Source organism: Phodopus roborovskii, unplaced genomic scaffold (assembly GCF_943737965.1).
Source record: "Phodopus roborovskii unplaced genomic scaffold, PHOROB, whole genome shotgun sequence".
In the NCBI taxonomy this organism is placed as follows: Eukaryota; Metazoa; Chordata; class Mammalia; order Rodentia; family Cricetidae; genus Phodopus; species Phodopus roborovskii.
Genome location: NW_026126441.1, coordinates 466,413 through 482,510, shown reverse-complemented (window position 1 = coordinate 482,510; position 16,098 = coordinate 466,413). Strand labels below are relative to the sequence as shown.

General features: G+C 38.4%; 1 protein-coding gene across 1 annotated transcript in view; it reads left to right on the top strand.

Moving 5' to 3' along the window:
- Window positions 1-5,955: 5,955 nt before the first annotated feature.
- The window catches only part of Kif24 (kinesin family member 24), a 34,103-nt gene continuing 23,960 nt past the window's right edge, over window positions 5,956-16,098 (top strand). Inside the window, exons 1-3 of the mRNA XM_051187564.1 lie at window positions 5,956-6,095; window positions 6,532-7,170; window positions 11,789-11,972. Coding sequence (XP_051043521.1) covers window positions 6,557-7,170; window positions 11,789-11,972 — 798 coding nt within the window. The 5' untranslated portion in view covers window positions 5,956-6,095; window positions 6,532-6,556. The remainder of the gene's footprint in view (window positions 6,096-6,531; window positions 7,171-11,788; window positions 11,973-16,098) is intronic.

Sequence of the window (16,098 nt, the reverse complement as noted above, 5' to 3'; positions counted from 1 at the left end):
TTTGTGTATAGATGTGTGTTGTACAGGATATGTGTGGAAGTCAGAGGACACCTTATTGGAGTTGATTCTCTTCTCTCACCATGTGGGTCCTGGAGATTAAACTCAAAATCAGCAAGCTCTGTTACCCACTGAACCATGCTGCCAACTCTCCACCTTATTTTTTGAGACAGACTGGAGCTTAGACTGCTGATCAGCAAGCCTTGAGGATCCTGCTGTCTTTGTTTCCCAGATTACAGACATTTTTATGTGGTTTCCAGAGACCCAAACTCAGGTCTCCATTCTTGTTCCCACTGAGCCATCTTTTCAGCCCTGAAAAGTGTTGTTTTTTAATTAGTAATAGCATCATGGAGTTGGAGAAATACCTCATTGATTAAAGAGCTCTTGCTGCTCTTGGGAGGACCCAGTTTCAATTACCAGCACCCACATGGTGGCTCACAACTGTGTTAACTCCAGTTCCCGGGATTCAGTGACCTTTTTTCACCTGAGGGCACCAGGAACACATGATGCACAGATATACATGCAGGCAAAATAGTAATGCACATCCATTTTTTTTAAATAATTGCAGAATTAAGCACAAGTGTTCAAGGTCTTGTTGGGCAATGGAAACATCAATGAAATACAAATCACAATAGGAAAGACAATAGCTACTAACATTTATTGCTGTATAATAGTTACTTCTGTTGGTTGCCTACTAGTACTTACCCATTCCCCTCTCTGCAAGAGACTACAGTTATTACTTGTGTAACCACCCAAGGATATTTATGCCTAGTAAGCAAAGATATAGTTCTATTTTGGATTAACTTTCTCTTTAACAAATGATGCCTTTATGAACTATTCTGTACCTTGCTTTATTCACTTAGCAGTATATTGGAAAGCTTTCTTTTTCTTCAATAAATATTGGAGAGTTTAGTTAAGTTTTGTAATTACTTCATAGTAATAGTCCACATGAAAGACAAGTGTAATTTATTTAACCACTCTCTTCCTTTGCTATAGTGATATAATGACTTTGTGCTTCTGTCATTTTATATTTGTACTGTAGCTGTAGGATGTTTCTCAAGTTAGAATTTCTGGGTAGTGAATTTGCTTATGAAAATAAATTATTTATTTACATGTTTGTTTAAGACAGGGTTTCTTTGTATAGCCTTGGTTGTCTTAGAACTTGCTCTGTAGACCAGACTAGCCTTGAACTCACAAAAATCTGCCTGTCTCTGCCTCCTGAATGCTGGGATTAAAGGTATGTACCACCACTGCCCAGCTATAAAAATTTATTTTTATATGTATGTGTGCATCTGTGTGAGTGATGTGTACAAATCACATTGTGAAAGACAGTAACTACCAATACTTACTGCTATGTAATAGTTGACTTCTGTGTGCACATATTGTAATATGTGTGCATATTTGTATATATGCATATACCTGTGGTGAGCAGAGGCCAGAAGACATCAGATGCCTCCGAACTAGAGTTATAGGCATTTGCAGGTTGCCCAGTTTGTTATATGGAGCTGGAATCTGAACTCCAGGCCTCTGAACGTCATTGCCTGAACAACAATCACTCTGAACTCTGAACAGTTACCTCCAGAGCCCAGGGCCTTGCTCACACTAAGCTTGCACTCCACTGCTGATAGCCCTCCATAGCCTTTACATTTGTCCTTTTGACAGAGCTAGGTCAGTAAAGAAAATTTTCATATGAGCAAAATTTTCCTGGAGTTTATTTTGGTGTGGTTTTTTTATTTGTTTGTTTGTGGCTCGTAGAGTTCAAATGTTTTTGTTCGCAGTTGCAGGAATGATTCTGATGCCTATTTCAGGAGTTAAAGGAGGGGATAAACCTCTGTAAAATGGACTGCGATTGCAGAGAAATGTGCTTGAAAACAAAGGAGTGTAGGCTGAGTGTAGTGCCCAGAAAAGTCGGATGGCTGCTGCTGTGCTAGATGCTTGACCATGGCTACTTAATCTGCATGTTCAAATTACTGCTATTTTTAAAAATTATTATTACATTTTCTCTTCCCAAGGTTTCTAAGATTAATATTTTAGTCTCATTTACTTATTAGGAATGCAGTGGAGGCTGTGATTATCAGAGTTGAACTGAGAAATGTTTGGTATGGCACCAAGGGAAATGGTGTGCAAAATACAGGCTCTTGCACAGCTTGTGCATAGCACTTACAGTCTGTTCCCGTAAGTAAGATGAGCCAAGAAGAGAGTGCAGCTGCTTAGGATTTGCTTAAACCAAAACACCGAAGGTAGATTAAGTTCTGTTCTTGGTTATGTGCTAGGTGGTAAAGATAGGAGAAATGTAAAAATAACAATAGCAATGGTAGTAACTGCCAACATTTATTAAATATGGAACACTGAATGTGTCCCAGCCGTTATGCGGGGCTTGTCTGCCTGCCACTCAGGCAGGTCTCAGACTTGCTTTGTAACCAAGAATGTCTTGAACTTCTGATATGCCTGCCTCTACCTTCCAAATGCTGGAATTATAGGTACATGTTACCATGCCTAGGGTTTTGCAGTGTTTGGGAGCAAACCTAGGGCTTTATGCATATTAGTCAAGCACGGTATAAACTGAGCTCCAACCCCCAATCCTTATGGGTATTTCCATATTCCATCTGAAGAATTTAGGGATTCTGTTGCCTTTTTTCCCCTTCTGCGTCTTGAGGCAAAGTGTCATTGTATAGTTAAAACTGACTTCAAGCTTTCTACGTAGCTTTGTTGCTAGGACTGAACAAACTCAAGGCAGTCATGTCTCAGCCTCCCAAGTGCTTGGATTACAGGTCTACACCACCACACCAACTCACATATTTGAGGGGTGGAGGGATGGGCACATGCACATGAAGTCAACAGTGTCTCCCTCAGTTGCTCTCCAACTTTACTTTTTTTTTTTTTTTTTTTTTTTTTTTTCTTTCTTGAGCCAGAGCTCTGTCTGGCACAGTATCTTTTATTGAATCTGGAACTTTGGGATGCTGAAACTACCTCCTTAAGTGACTGTACTATTTTCATTTTTTTTAAGATTTATTTAAAATTTAGAAATGAAAATCTCATTTTGGGGTAAAGTTCTTGAGCTGTCTTGAAAGGATGGGTATAGCACACACATAATGACAAATGATAAGCAACTGGCATTGTCATTTATTGTTTATAGGAATGAAAATAGTACAGTCACTTAAGGAGGTAGTTTGTCAGTTTCTTATAAAACTAAGCATGTCTTATTGTACATTCCAGTAGTCATGCACCTTGGTATTTATATAAAGGAGCTGAAAATTATGTCCATGTGAAAACTGCATAGATGTTTATAGAAGCCTTATTCATAATTGCCCAAAGTATAAGCCTCTAAGATGTCCTTCATTAAGTGAACAAATAAATAAGCCAGAGCACATTCACATGTGAAATGGGTTTCAGCAGTGAAAAGAAATGAGCTAACAAGCCATAAAAAGACTTGAAGGAAATCTCAAGACTGAAAAAGCCAGTCTACATGCTGACATGCTGCACACTTCTAACTGTGTGACATTCTGGAAAAGGCACCCTGGAAGCAGTAAAAAGATAACTGGGTACGGGGTTCACACCTTTGATCCCAACACTTGGGGAGACAGTGGTAGGCCTCAGTGAGTTGAAGGACAGCCTGATCTATAATAGTGGTTTGCAGGACAGCCAGTGCTACACAGTGAGACCCTGCCCCACCTCAGAATTTTTTAGGGCAATCAAACTAGTCCATGTAATCACTGTCACATAACAATCTAGCCCAAAACTTGGTGGCTCAAAACAATTGCCCTTTTATTTGTTTAAATAAATTTATTTATTTAAATATAATTTATTTATTAAATTATTTTAATTATTCGATAAATTAATTATTTAATTAAAATTATTTGATATTTATTAATTATTAAATATAATAGTTTAAATAAATATAAGTATTTAAATATAAATTTAAATAAATAAATAAATTTATTTAAACAAATGAAATTTGTTTAAAGCTCTGTGAATTGGTTATTTTGGCCAAGCTTAGTTAATAGTTCTTTACTTGATCTCACCTGGAGTCATTCCTGTGGCTGTAATCGTCTAGTGCTTTGGCTCTTAACCTGTGTGTGGGTCTCAACCCCTTGGGGGTTGGGAGAGGTGAACCACCCTTTTACACTGTCAGAAAACTGTCAGAAAACACAGATATATACATTACGATTCATAGCAGTAGCAAAATTAAGGTTATGATCTAGCAACAAAAATAATTTTATAGTTGGGGGTCACCACAACATGAGGAGCTGTATTAAAGGGGTGAAGCATTGGGAAAGTTGAAAACCACTAATCTAGTGGCACCACTCCAGTTGGGAGTCTAAGATGGCTTCTCTGTTTTTGGCCATCAAAGTAGTAATAGTAGTGTATGAGCACCTGGCTATTGCTATTCTAACAAAGGTAAAAGCTATGATGGCTCCCTAGACCTAGGCATGGCAGTCTGTTTCATGGCATTCTATTGCCCCAAAGAAATTAGAAAGCTATTCTAGATGCCATGTGGGGAAGAAATAGACTCCACCCTTGATGGAAGGACTGTAAAACTTTTGTGGGCTTTTGCAGAGGGGAAGCCTATCACTAATATAAATGTCAGGACCAGTTTAGGAAGGGTTACTTGGACCCTTTGGTCTTTCGTTTTGCCTAAAAATATTTTCTCCAAATTATTTATTCAGAGCTCTTTGGTTGTCCTTGTTATCCTGTCTTTAATATACTTGCATGCACACACACACACACACAATGTTTCCCCTAGAAAGGACAAAAATGAAAGCAATTTTTCAACAATTAATTGAGTTTTGAAAACTCTGAAGGATCAAACCATTTTGAAAAAGACTGGAGAGATGGCCCCACAGTTACGAGCACTGGCTACTCTTGCTAAGGACTTGAGTTCAGTGCTAAGCACCCACATGACAGCTCATAACTCCAGTCTGTAACTTTAGTCCCAAGAAATCCATTGCCCTCTTCTGGCCTCCGTGGACATCTGGCACACATGTGGTACTCTGAAATACATATATAGACAGAACACTCATACACAATAAACACATAATAATTTTAGAAAGTTTAAAAACACACACACACACAAAAACTAGGCATAGTGGTGCCTGCTTTAATCCTAGAGATTGGGAGAGCAAGGCAAGGGGATTACCACACGTTTGAGGCCAACCTGGACTATAGAGTTAACTCCAGACCAGCCCACACTATAGGGGCTATACAAAAACAAAACAAAACTCCGGCTGGGTGGTGCACACCTTTAATCCCAGGACACAGGAGGCAGAGGCAAGTGGATTTCTGTGAGTTGGAGGCCAGCCTGGTCTACAGCATTAGTTCCAGGGTGGCCCAGGCTACACAGAGAAACCCTCCCCAAAACAAACAAAACAGGCTGAGGAGACAGTGCAGTGGTTAACGGTATGTACTGTTTTTGTAGAGGACTCATTTTGAAGTTTGAGCATTTCATCTCCTGGGGATCTAACACCCTTTTCTAGCACTGCAATCATGTCTATATGTGCAAGCAGGCACACACAGAGATACACACACATGCACATTTAACATACTTTTTAAATATTTTTAAATGCAGCTTAAAGTTATTTTTAATATTCTTAGGAACTTGAGCTTGATTAACAGGAATAATGGAGAACAACTCAGAATTCTGACTTCTAATAGACAAAGATTTTACATCATTACCACATCACCTGTTAGTTTCTGGTTTTAAGTGTTTTATCATATAAGTGTTTAAGTTGTGACTGTAGTATTAATCTGTACATCTGTGACTGACTACCTTTTAGAATTATCTGAAATACTGTGAGTTGATTCTGAATTGGTTGTTTTTATTGTAACTTACCAATACAGAGCAGATAAAAAATGCAATTTTCTATGAGCTGTGTTAGTTTATTATCCTTGTGGTTGCTATTTTATTCTGCTTTCTATTCTGAAAGACTTCTTAGCCTTTGTTCATTAATCATAGGAAACAGTTGTGCCACATGCCTTGACATTGAGTTGAACATCTAAAATTAGTACTGCTACAGTCAGTGGTTGAGAACAGGATTTCAGCAGTGTATTGCCTGTGTTAAACAGACAATGCAGAGTTAGAAGGAACTCCCAAGCAATAAGTAAGTGGTTTATGTTATGTCTGTGTCTATATATTTACTTAAATATATAATTAGGAAACATTATTAAACAGATGAACAAATTACAACTGTTAGCTCTTATGCTATATATAAAACAGCTTTGCTTATAAACTCTATTTAATGAATCATTTCAGAAGAAACATACCTAGGAAACTTGAGATGATAAACTTTTTTCCTTCATATTTGTCGATGTTTTGTTTATTTATTTATTTATTCATTTTGGTTCTTTGAGGCAGGGTTTCTCTGTGTAACTTTGTAGAACAAGCTGGCCTTGAATTCACAAAGATCCACTTGCCTCTACCTCCTGAATGCTGGGATTAAAGGCATGTGCCACTACTGCCTAGCAATGTTTTAATTTGTAAAGGAATATATTCTGCTTACATTGTATAGACAACTTCTTTTTCTCTTTTTTTTCCAGAGTTTATATAAATCTAGTGACAAAAATGGCATCTTGGTTATATGAATGTCTTTGTGAAGCTGAACTTGCACAGTATTACCCTCATTTTACTGCACTTGGTCTTCAGAAAATAGATGAATTAGCCAAGGTTACAATGAAGGACTATTCCAAATTGGGAGTCCATGACATGAATGACCGCAAACGTCTTTTCCAACTTATCAAGATCATCAAGATTATGCAGGAGGAAGATGAAGCCCTCAGTAGCCCAGAGCATCCTTTTCAGACAAGCAACCTATACAGCAAGCCTCGAGAGTTCAGATCTGGCCCCCGAAGACAATTGCATTTTGATTCTCCTGCTGATAGCAAAGCCAGAACAGCCAGCAATGAAACATGCAATTTATCAGACTTCTCTGTAGAGGAACAGAAGTCCACTTCCCTGAAAGTGCTGGGACACATGCTACCTGATGACTCCCAGGGCCAGACAAAAATAAGAACCCTGAATGCCTCTGCTGTTGGTGTTTATATGCAAACAGAAACTGACACTCCACTCTTTTCATCAAATTACTTTTCTCCAAAACTAGGAAATGGTGATATTCCCATTATTCAAAGAGTATCTCATGTTTTGGGGTATAACTATGGAATACCTCATTCTTGTGTCAGGTAATAATTTATTTTAACATTTTTGGGAGAGGCAAGACAAACCTCTCCTTTGTGACTAGAGGAGTGCAAATAGTCTTTATTACTAGTAATTGACTGTAACATTAATGATAATTAACAAGTTTTGCATTAATAATCAAGGTAAGTGGGTAGAGACAGAATAATGAGAAACTGGAGCTTTCCAGATAAACAAACAACTGCTGCTTTCCAGGGTCTGCTATCCATGTAACATGATACACCTAGTATATTCTTGAAACCACAGTAGTTAAATGGCCTTATACAATGGAAAAAAAAAAATCACACAAGTCACAGGATTTTGTGTTGGTGTTTTTTTTTTCCCCCCCCCCCCCCCCTCTTTCCCCCCCCCCCCCCCCCCCCCAATAACACACTCTGACTCTGTTTTGATCAATCTGTTGGCCCGTTGTTTGTTTCTTATCGGCTAGCTCTGCCTTAATTATTAACCCATTTCTGTGTCTATGTATTTCTCTGACCGGGAGCCGGCGGCTACTGCTTTCTTCAGAGTCTCCATCTTGACTCCCCTTACTACTTCCTATCCCCTGTCCCGTCCCCCCTATCTTCCTTTCCTTTGGCCAACAGTGCTTTATTATTAACCAGTAGAGACTTCATAATGGCATCTCCCATCAATTTTGTTTGTTTGTTTTTTGAGACAGGGTTTCTCTCTAGCTTTGGAGCCTGTCCTGGAACTCTCACTGTAGACCAAGCTAGCCTCAAACTCACAGAGATCCATCTGCCTCTGCCTTCTGAGTGCTGGGATTAAAGGCCTGCACCACCACCATCCAGAAGGATGTTTTTTTAAAGGCCATCAAATTCATAGGAACCAGATGCCCTATAGCATACTTAAGGCAAGAGAGCAGGTAGTTAAATTAAGTTGTTCTTTGAACACTTAGGTCATCTACACAATTGAAATAGGATCCTGATTTTGACTGTAATTGTTTTTTTAAGCCAGCCCTGGAAAAACAGATGGGTTTTGGTGATTACAAAGAGTAAGACCTTTTGATCTCAATCAGAGGTTGTGAATCAGAATGACAGTAAACTATTTTCACCTAGTACTTCAAGATAGAATTTTAAATAAGATTCCTGAGAGGTGAAAAGCTCAATAGTCCCCAAATGCAAAGAATGATATAATAGAAAATATGTTTTTAAGAATATATTATTTATTGGTTATTATGAAAGTAATACATATGAGTTATGGGAAAATAAATTTTCTCTTTTTTTTTTGTTTTGTTTGTTTGTTTTGTTTTTTTGAACACAGGGTTTCTCTGTATACCAGGCTGGCCTCAAACTTACAGATATCCTTTGTCTCTGCCTCAAGTCCTGGGATTAAAGGCATGTGTGTGCCACCACCACCTGTGGCAAGATAAAGTATTTACCTCTGGTCTTATATTGGGTAAAATACCTGAGTATTTCATGATCAGTTCTTTTATTCTCCCAAACTAGATGATTTAGGTTTTAAAATTTTATTTTATGTGGACGAGTGTTTTGCCTATGTGTATGACTGTGCACTGCATGTCTGTTGCCCATGCAGGCCAGAAGAACATGTCAAATACCCTGGGAGTGGAGTGGAGTTATAGACAGGTAACTCCTGAGCCACATATGGGTGCTGGGAATTGAACCTGGGTCCTCTGAAATAGCAGCCAGTACTCTTAACCACTCAGCCATTTCTCCTGCTGCAAGGTGACTTAGTTTTATAAGTGAAAGTACCTATAGTAATTTGAAATACTTGTTCTAGCAGAGCTCAGAGGACTTAGTACTATTTTTATTCTTTAATTATAGATTATAAATATGAAAAGTAAAGGAGAGCTAACTTTTTTTACTGTTTTAGTCTTATTGAACAACAGAGAAAAATATAAACTAGAATTATTTATAAGTACTATTTTCCAGTGCTTAACACATCATGACTTAGAATATGTATTTTAGTTTAAATATTGCCATTACATTTATTTTACAAATATTAAGTAATAGCTGCAATGTCTGACTCTAGGTATGAAGATAATTAAGATATCTACAGGCTCTTAGATGTTAGAGGTCTGGGTAAGAGATGACAGACAAAGAAAACCATTTGTGCCAGGCATGGTGGGGCACACCAGCAAACCCAGCACTCACAAGACAGACAAGAGGCTAATGAGCTCCAGCCAGGCTTGGCCACAGAGGAGATCCTATCTCAGAAACAAACTAAAAGGTACCCACTAGGAACTGCCAATCTTGTTCACATGGAAAGGCCCATCTCCAAAACAAATTAACTGAAAGGTACTCACTAGGAAAAGAGCACACTTTGCTTTTTGCCTCTTAACTTAAAAACCACAAACCATGAGCCTTTGTCCATGTGACTCATCCTGGAATCCCTGCACAATTCTAAAAATGACAGGCTGGGCATAGTAGTACTATGTGATCCTAGCACTGTGCATGCTCAGGCCATATTGCAAGGTCTCTTTGATTAATGTCCTATGATTAGGTTATTAATGCTAAGCATCTAGAGATTTTGACCCAAAACCCTATTAAAATAGTGGATTAGAGTTAAACATAAAATAAAAAGTAGATTTTGTAGAGGAACAGATAATAATATGAAACCAAAAAGTAGAGTAGATTACAAAATAATAGGTTAAAAATTTCTTTTTTTTCCTTGTGATAAATTAAGCACATATGCAGAGCAGTAAATCCCTATATGCTCATCATCAAGTCTCATGCCTCAAATGATGTATTAGTTATATTTCAATTAAAATAATAAAACATGCTTTAAGGTGTCTTTAAGGTGTCACAGACTATGATTTACTGAAAAATTTGTTTGCTTTTTATAAAAATTAATTTAGATCCTGGCAAAAAATAATTTTCCAGCCAGTTGGAAGGCTCAGAAAATCAGAATTTATATGAAGCAATTAGATAATTATATAACTTTGTATTAGATTTTTTTGTAAAATTATCATTAAAATTTTTGTAAGGGACTATCAAATAAATTTTAAAGTGTAAAGGAGGGAACAATTTGTCTTGCTAATGCATTGTTTTACATAGACCAAAACTATTAATCCTGATAAAAATACCTGCTTTCACTGGGCAGTGGTAGCCTTTACTTCCAGCACTTGGAAGGCATAGCAGGTAGAGCTCTATGAAATTGAGGCCAGCCTGGTCTACAAAGCTCCACAGAGAAACCCTGACTCCAGACATCAAAGAAAAGAAAAGAAAAAGAAAGAAAGGGAAAAGAAAAAAAAAGCATGCTTTTGAAAAGAGTTTTGTGAAAGAAAATGAAACGAGGAAAAATAGATGTTATTTTCTTACAGCATAGTTTTAGAGAGGTATAAGTGGTTAGGCACATATACCATATGAATGTCAGTAAATAATCTCATTAGTTTTGTAACCTTGACTCAAGGAGTAGTCCTTCAGATGCTGGGTATTGAAGCGATTTGAAAGAGTGCATTGGATAGGAGGCTGAGGTAGTAGTGGACAGGACTAGTCATAAATTGTTCTGAGAAGAAATACATGGTTACCAGGGTGGGGCCAAAAAAAGAAGGAGGCTAGGAAGCTAGTTCAGCTGATAAAATGCTAATTCGAGACACTTAGTAAACCAGTAGGATAGACAAAAAACACAACAAAACAACCCAGAACGTAGGGTATGGGGTATCTTTCAGTTACTAGAGTGCTTACTCTAGTGCCCAAAACCTTGGGTTTTCTCCCCAGCATCAGATAAACTGGGTCTAATGGCATATGCCTGTGATCCCAGCCTGCTTTACAAGAGAATCTTGTCACACACACAACAAACACCAAACAAGAATTTAGATTAATGATCAAGAAAAATGTTAAATGTGCAAGATTTGGGCTTTGGTGAGGCTTTGGAATCTTAGTAGCAGCATAGGGATAGATTCTGATGAATAACCAGCTGGAGTTTGGGGGCACAGAGAGCACTAGGAGATCATATTTAGAAGCTAACCACACACGTCTTAGCGCTAAAATAACAGTTTGGCCGGGCAGTGGTGGCGAATGCCTTTAACCCCAGTACTCAGGAGGCAGAGGCAGAGTTCAAGGCCAGCCTGGTCTACAGAGGGAGTGCCAGAGAAACCCCGTCTCGAAAGACAGAAAAATAAATAACAGTTTAGTTATTAGTCTTCCTCCTCCTTCTCCTCCACCTCCTTCTTCTGGGAGAAGGGTTAGAGAAAAGAGTGAGGTGGAGGAGGTAAGAGATGGAAACCAGAAGTTTGCCAGTAAGAACTTTCTCATTGCTGACATTTAATATGGAATTGTTTAAATGAGCTTGGTGTGGTAGTGTAGGCCTATAATCCCAGCACATGGGAGGTGAGGGCAACAGAAACAGGAATCCCAAGCTAGCCTTCACTATAGCAGTAAGACCTTGTCTCAAAACTTGGGTGTGGTGGTACATACCTGTAGTCCTAGCACTTGGGAGGCTAAGATAGAAAGTTAGAGTGAGCCTGGGCTACATAGCAAATTCTAGACCAGCTTGAGCTACAAAGTGAAACTCTGTCTTAAAAACAAAAACAAACAAAAAACCCAAAATAATTATATTAATTATATTCAAAATGTGCTGACACTTTGACCATTTAAATAATTGAATCCTTTTATTAAGAATTAACATCTTTTTGTAAACATTTATCAGACAGATTACTTCAGAGAATCCTTGGACTGAAATGGAAAAAATCAGAGTCTGTGTTCGAAAACGCCCCTTAGGTGTGAGGGAAGTACGTCGTGGAGAAGTTAATGTTATTACAGTAGAAGATAAAGAAACTCTGCTTGTACATGAAAAAAAAGAAGCAGTAGACCTCACACAGTATATTCTTCAGGTACAATCATTTGCTTTCTGTGTTTCAAACTAGTATTATCAAGTATGTCAGTTTTCTGCTTTATGTTTAAATGGTTGTTTTAAAATCCAGCTTCTGATTCAGGTATTGATTTTTTAATGTTTTTTATTATTTATTTTGAGACAGGTTCTTACCTTCTTTAGAACTTACAGACATCTGGCTGCCTCTGCTTCCCAAATCCTGGGATTAATGGCATGTGCCACTGTGCCCAGCTCTTGATTTTTATTCTGAATTATTGATACTTTAAAAATGTAGTGTGATTATGATATACGTATTTGGAAAACCATAATTCCTGTGTTATGTAATGAAGATCTACCATAGGTTCACTTAACATGTTTATGTGAATTTTTTATATATTTAATGAGCATTGGTGTTTTGCCTACATGTATGTCCTTGTAAGGGTGTCAGGTCCCTTGAATCAGAAGTTACAGACAGCTATAAGCAGCCATGCAGGTGCTGGGAATTGAACTCAAGTCCTCTGGAAGAGCAGCCAGTACTCTTAACCACTGTGCCATCTCTCAAGCCTGTTTATGTGAATTTAATTGTACATATTTAGCAAAATCAAGGGTACAGATGAGAGAATAAAAAATAATTTAAAATAGTAGAAAGTGATGGTCACAAACTTATTCTCCTTTTTCCCCTGTATCATGCAATGTGAACTTTTTGGTTTCTTTTTTGTTTTGTTTTATTTTGTTTTTGAGACAAGGTCTTTCTATGTAGCAGCCCTGGCTGTCCTCAAACTCATAGAGATTGACCTGCCTCTGACACCTGAGTATTGGAAGGTTTGTGACACCATTGCCAGGCTGTTTTGGCTGGCTGGCTGGCTGCTGCTGCTGCTGCTGCTGCTGCTGCTGCTGCTTCCTCTTCTTCCTCTTCTTCTTCTTTCTGTTGTTAGTTTTTGAGCCAGGGTGGCCTTAACTCATAAAGATCATCTGCCTGCCTCTTCCTTCTCAATGCTGGGATTAAAGGCATATGCCAACTGAGCTCTTTTTTGTTTTAAACAAAATCTCATTTTTCAGGCCTGGCTGGCCTAGAATTTGCTAGGCACACCTAGACTTTGCTAACATACCAGTCAAGACTTGAATTTGCAGTTGTCCTCCTGCCTCTGTCTCCCGCATACTGGCATTACAGGCAAGTGCTTTTCATGGTCAGTGTGTAATGTCAGCTCATCACTGCTCAGTGTGAGTTTTGTTGATGACAGGGCATGACTCTGTAGTCCAGGCTGGCCTGAAACTTGTTGTATAGCCCAAGTTGGCCTTGGACTCACTATTTTTCTGATTGAGCATCCTGAGTGCTGTTACAGTCAAGTACTCTTATGTCCAACTCTTGAGTAAGAGTCTTGTATTTAATTATGGATAATATGTTGTTAGGGATATGTTTCCACATTTAAACATGTAAGGGTTTAATAAAATACTGTTCAGACATAAAAAATTCAAACTGTCTATAAAAAAAAGTTTGGTGTTGAAAAGAGCTTATTCTAAGCTAGCAGGTACCCTTGTACCAATTCTCATAGAGAAGTAACAAACTCTACAAATGAGAGAAAGTTATGTAATTCATAGTATGTTAAGACTGAAATCTTAGGAACTAAGGAAATGGCTCAGTGGTTACAGTACTGGCCACACAAGTGTAAGGAGCTCAGTTCAGACCCCAGCATCCACATACAAAGTTGGGCTTTGTGGCAGATAACTGTAACCCCAGCCCTGGGAGACAGAAACAAGAGAACTGCTTTCTGACTGGTCTAGTTAATTGATGAACCTCAGGTTTAGTGAACTATCCTGTTTCAAAAGATGAGACTCAGAGTGACAGAAAGACTCCTAACAGCAATCTCGACCTTTCCATGTGCACGCATAGGTGTATACACCAGTACATACACACAAGGACTTTGGCACGAGTAGTTTCTGTTACATGAATTGCCTTCTTAAAAGAGTCTGCCTTCATAAGTATTCATACTGAACATTGGTTCTTTCTCTTGTTCTCTTGCAAAACCCAGTGACTTGTAATGAGAAAAAAAAAAAATGCAGTGATTAATGGGATGTGCTAGCAGTTCACCTTAGTCAGCTGAGATATTATTCTATTGCAGTAAATTCTGTAACACTGAAGTCAGATTGTTGAAACTTACCCCTTCTTTCAGACTTGCATTGTTCTTCCAAAAATTGAGTTTCACAGTGACATTTAGAGTAATCCAATAGTCTTTCTATGGGCAATAAATTACTAGGTCACAGTACAGCCAACCCAATCATTTTAACAGCTTCATCGATTGTTGATCAATGCACAGTCTATTAGGTTTCAGTGGGAGATACTTACTTTGAAGATAGTCTAAATGACCAATTAGTTGTAAGGCTAGTTAGTTCTACAGCTACTATAGCCAGAGGAATAGCTCTGCCCAATCACCATCTGCCCAAGGCTTCCTTAATGATGCTTCAGTCACAGTAATTCCCTCCAGGAGGCATCATATTATCTTTTGTATTTTTCCATTATCCCCAAACACAATAACCTTACTTCTTTGTCACTTCCATTGATCAATATTTATTGAATACCCATAGATTCCATGGCATTTTCTCTGCTGTTGAACTTTGGACCTTTGATCTCCTTGGTCAGAATCCTTACCTGTCAATGCTATAATATAAAAATATTGGAAGGACTTACATCCTTTCCCCTTTTCCTTCCTTAAAAATAAGTCTGTATTGAACATGGTGCTAAATGAAAGTGATCCTAGATTCTTTAGGTTTTATTTTGAAACTTATTCAGGGAGTAAAACAGAAACTTTGTGTATGTAGTTAAATGGCCTATCTTCTTCAAACCAAGTATGTCTGCCACTTATCCATTAAAAATTTTATGTAAGCACCAGGCGGTGGTGGCACACACTTTATTCCAGCACTCGAGAGGTAGAGATAGGTAGATCTCTGTAAGTTTGAGACCAGCCTGTCTACTGAGCAAGTTCCCAGACAGCCTCCAAATCTACAGAGAAACCTTGTCTCAACACCCCCCCCAGAAATTGTTTTTATACAAGCACAGTAAGTACAAGCAAAATTATTTTCCTTTCCAAATTATTTCTTTTTGTTCTATTTTCTCTTTTTTGTTTTACTTTTACACCTCCTCCCACACACACATATACTCACTCCTCCCCACCCCCCACACACACACACTAATTCTGGAAATTCAATTCAGGGCCTCACCTATGCTAGAAAAATATTTTACCACTGAGCTGCATCCCAAGCTCTTCCCTACTTTCCAGTTTTAAAAAATTATTTTATTTGCATATTTATTTAGGGAATGTATCACTACCTAGTCTGCTGGCTATATACTCTTGCCTTGTCGACTCAAGTTCTGAGATTACAGGCATGTACTACAGTGCTCAGCTAGTCCATTCCAATTTTTACAGGACTCTAGGGAGTTGGCTAGGTGGGTAAGAGCACATACTGCTCTTCCAGAGGGTTTGAGTTCAGTCCCAGCACCTGTGTCAGGCAGCTTACAATGGCATATAAGTGCAGTTCCAGGGAATCTGACACCCTCTTCTGGCACTCACACTCATACAGTAGACACTCATATATATCAGTAAAAATAAATTTGTTCAGGGACTCTAGGATTTACCATATCCTCAAAAGGCCTGTGCTTTTTGTTTCATTTTGGTTTTAGTGTGTGTTTGTTAAGACAGGGTCTCACTATATTTTCTAGAACTTACCCTGTAGGCCAGGTTCACAAGATCTGGAACTCACAAGATCCACCTGCCTCTGCCTCCCAAGTCCTGGGATTAAATGCCACCACGCCTGGCAGGGCTATGTCTTTAATTTCATAAGACAAAAAGGAATACATGCTCTTCTCCAGAAAGGCTCTTCTTGTGGTCCATTGGTTGGGTTTTTTGAGTAGGGGCCAGACAGGATCTTTCTTATCATGTAGCTCTGGCTCTAGACCTTACAGTATAGAGTAAACTAGCACCACATAAACCAGGCAGGGTGGGACATTCATGTGATTCTAGCACTTTGGAGACAGGCAGGACACTCCAAAGTCCAAGGTCATCCTTGGCTGTGTAGCTTCAAAATCAGTGTGGGATGCACAAAAGACCCTGTCTCAAATAGTAATAACAATAATCAATCAGATCCATTAAGGC